General features: G+C 69.8%; 1 protein-coding gene across 1 annotated transcript in view; it reads left to right on the top strand.

The window, feature by feature from the left end:
• WRAP73 (WD repeat containing, antisense to TP73) overlaps nucleotides 1-2,650 on the top strand; it is a 39,660-nt gene that overhangs the window by 33,781 nt on the left and 3,229 nt on the right. The window contains exons 5-8 of the mRNA XM_012734522.1: nucleotides 616-676; nucleotides 1,257-1,476; nucleotides 1,693-1,809; nucleotides 2,171-2,318. Coding sequence (XP_012589976.1) covers nucleotides 616-676; nucleotides 1,257-1,476; nucleotides 1,693-1,809; nucleotides 2,171-2,318 — 546 coding nt within the window. The remainder of the gene's footprint in view (nucleotides 1-615; nucleotides 677-1,256; nucleotides 1,477-1,692; nucleotides 1,810-2,170; nucleotides 2,319-2,650) is intronic.

Raw genomic sequence — 2,650 nt, forward strand, 5'->3', positions numbered from 1 at the left:
CCGCGGCGCGCTCGGCCGCCTCCGACCAGTGGCCCGGTTCCGGCCCGGTTCCGGCCGGTGTCTGCGGCCATTCCGGCTGGCCCGGGTTGGCGCCGCTCGCCAGAAGCGGCCGTCACTGCAGTTTTCAAGCCTCGGGGTAGAAGACCGCGGCGTGTTTGCTGCCGCTGTGGTCTCGCTCCCTTTTTCTTGTTTCTTTTCGAAGATTTCTGTGCGCACACAGAACTGGGGTGCTTCACCAGAGCAGGGGGGAGCAGAGCGGGCGGAGGGCGGGAGACCGGAGGGGTCCGCTGCGCCCTGGGTCCCTCCCCGGCGATCGGACTGGCGCTTGGGGCCGCACTTCAGCCGGGTGCCCCAGGGAGGCCCTGGCTTGCTTTTCCATAGAAAACGCATGGGGCAGGTAGTGTCCGTTGACTTTAAAAGCCGCAGGCGAAGCAGTGAACATTAAAGAGCCAAGTCCGCAGACGAGTGTCCCCAGGCAAAGCTTCCTCCAGCCTGCGGGAGCGGCAGTAACAGCCCCTGGCCCGGGCACGGTGTGGGGCCCCGTCACCCCCAGCTGCGCCCCACACCAGCCACGGGGCGGCCCAGGCTCCACGCCTCTCGCCGGTCTGTCTGCAGGTCGGGGGGACCCAGGGCCCTCCCGGGTGCAGAGTTGGGGCGGCGGCTCCGTGTCTGAAGGGTTGGATGGCAGGTGGACAGGGCGCAGCTGTGGGGCCCTGAGGAGTGGGGCGCTCTCCAGCGTGGATGCGCTCACCGTCTGCAGTACTCTGCACCCCACTGTTTATGGGGCCCCTCCCGTGGGCAGCAAGGAAGGGGCACCCTGGAACACCCCGAGTTCCTCCTGCTCGTCTGGGTTTCTGGTGGCCAGCCCAGCCCAGAGCCCCGCAGAGTGGCCTCTGGGGACGGCGCGCCTCCTGCCTTAGGGTACCCCAGAGTTTCCGATCCAGGCAAAGGCCAGTCTGCTCCTGTGATCTCACAGTAGATGGGGGAACTTGTGGAGCATCCCCCCACGGGCACAGTTGAACCCCAGATCGCACCTTTCAGGTGGGGGGGCCCCAAGTTTGGGCAGGGCTTCTCTCCACATAAACGGCCCAAAGGTGGTAAAACTGGGAGAGGGCGCCCTTTGTGCCCAGAGGGGCTTTCCCGCCCTACTTCCTGTCTGCTTCCGGAGGTAGGAAGGGCCAGCGGTCAGCTGGCCAGCGTGCATCTGGGCTGAGTAGCTGCCTCTGCGGGCGCCTGGGGCACTGAGTGGCCACCAGGCAGGAGGAGCTGGAGGGCGCGGGCTGGCCGGAGAGTGGGGCCTCAGTGCCTCCCTCCCACGGCCAGGCTTCCTGCGTCCAGTACCGGCTGGTGGTCCGGGATGCGCAGACCCTGCAGATTGTCCAGCTGTACACATGCCTGGACCAAGTGCAGCACGTCGAGTGGTCGGCCGACTCCCTCTTCATCCTGTGCGCCATGTACCGCCGGGGGCTGGTGCAGGTACCACGCGGCCGCCCGCCGCCTCTCCCGGTTTGGGTGAAAGGCCGTGCGGTCAGTCTGCTGTGACGTCCTGCTGGCTCTCCGCGGCCTACGAGGGGCGTCCTGGGCGTGGGACTGCCCCGAGCGCCTCCAGGCCGGGGCCTGACCGGAGGGCGGGGCCCCGCGGGCTGTGGCTGGCCCTCGCTGGCCCACTGACGCCGCCCTGCTGCGCGCCAGGTGTGGTCCCTGGAGCAGCCCGAGTGGCACTGCAGGATCGACGAGGGCTCGGCGGGGCTGGTGTCCTCCTGCTGGAGCCCCGACGGCCGGCACATCCTCAACACCACGGACTTCCACGTGAGCGGCCGCGGCGGCGCCCGCTGCTCCCCGGGGCCCTGGGGTGTGGGTGCAGGCTGCCGCCTCACCCCTCTGCTGCGAGGTGGCCCGGCCCCTGCTGTCTCTCTAGATGCGGGAAGCGGGCGGCCTTGTCCTGGCGCCCTGGGGGGGGGCGGGGAGCACAGCTGGGCCCCCTGGGCGCCTGCTTGGGGCTGGTGTAGCCTCGGGGTGTGCATGCCCTCAGGCCCACCCCATAGTGGGCCCGTCTCTGCCCTGCAGGGGTGGGTGAAGGCCTCACCCGCGCCCCTGTGGCTGCACGCACGTCCCTTGCAGCCTGGACATGTGCTGGCCGTCCACACCTGCTCATGGGGCCCTTTCACAGGGGTCATCTGAGCTGTCCAGGGCCAGCCTGAGGCTCTGCACGGGCCCGTCATCCCCTTGTCCAGCCTTGCCAGGCGCCTGGGGTGTGACCTCTGCTCCTCTCGCGCCCTCCCTGGACACCTGTGTGGACTCAGCTGCAGCGAGCCGACGTCTCTGAGCCCAGCCTGGTGGCCGCTCCTCCAGGAGCCCGGGGTGGCTGTTGAGATGGATGCTCTGGGGTGTGGGTGCAGGGTGTGGGGTGCTGGGCCCGGGTCTGACAGCTGGCCAGCATCTGAGGGGCGGTCTGGCCCTGGACGGGGCCACCTGCGTGAGAGGCGGGGCAGGGTGGGGGAAGCAGGCCAGAGCCCCCGGCGCCCCCTACGCTCCGCCCTCCAGACGCGCGCCCACCCTCCAGGACTGGGCAGCGGGACGGCGAGTGCCCATGGGGCGGGCACGCCCTCTGCCATGCCCAGGTGCCAGGTCCGGCGCCGAGGCTGGCCCC

This window comes from Condylura cristata, unplaced genomic scaffold, assembly GCF_000260355.1.
Source record: "Condylura cristata isolate star-nosed mole 26May11 unplaced genomic scaffold, ConCri1.0 scaffold00058, whole genome shotgun sequence".
NCBI lineage: Eukaryota > Metazoa > Chordata > Mammalia > Eulipotyphla > Talpidae > Condylura > Condylura cristata.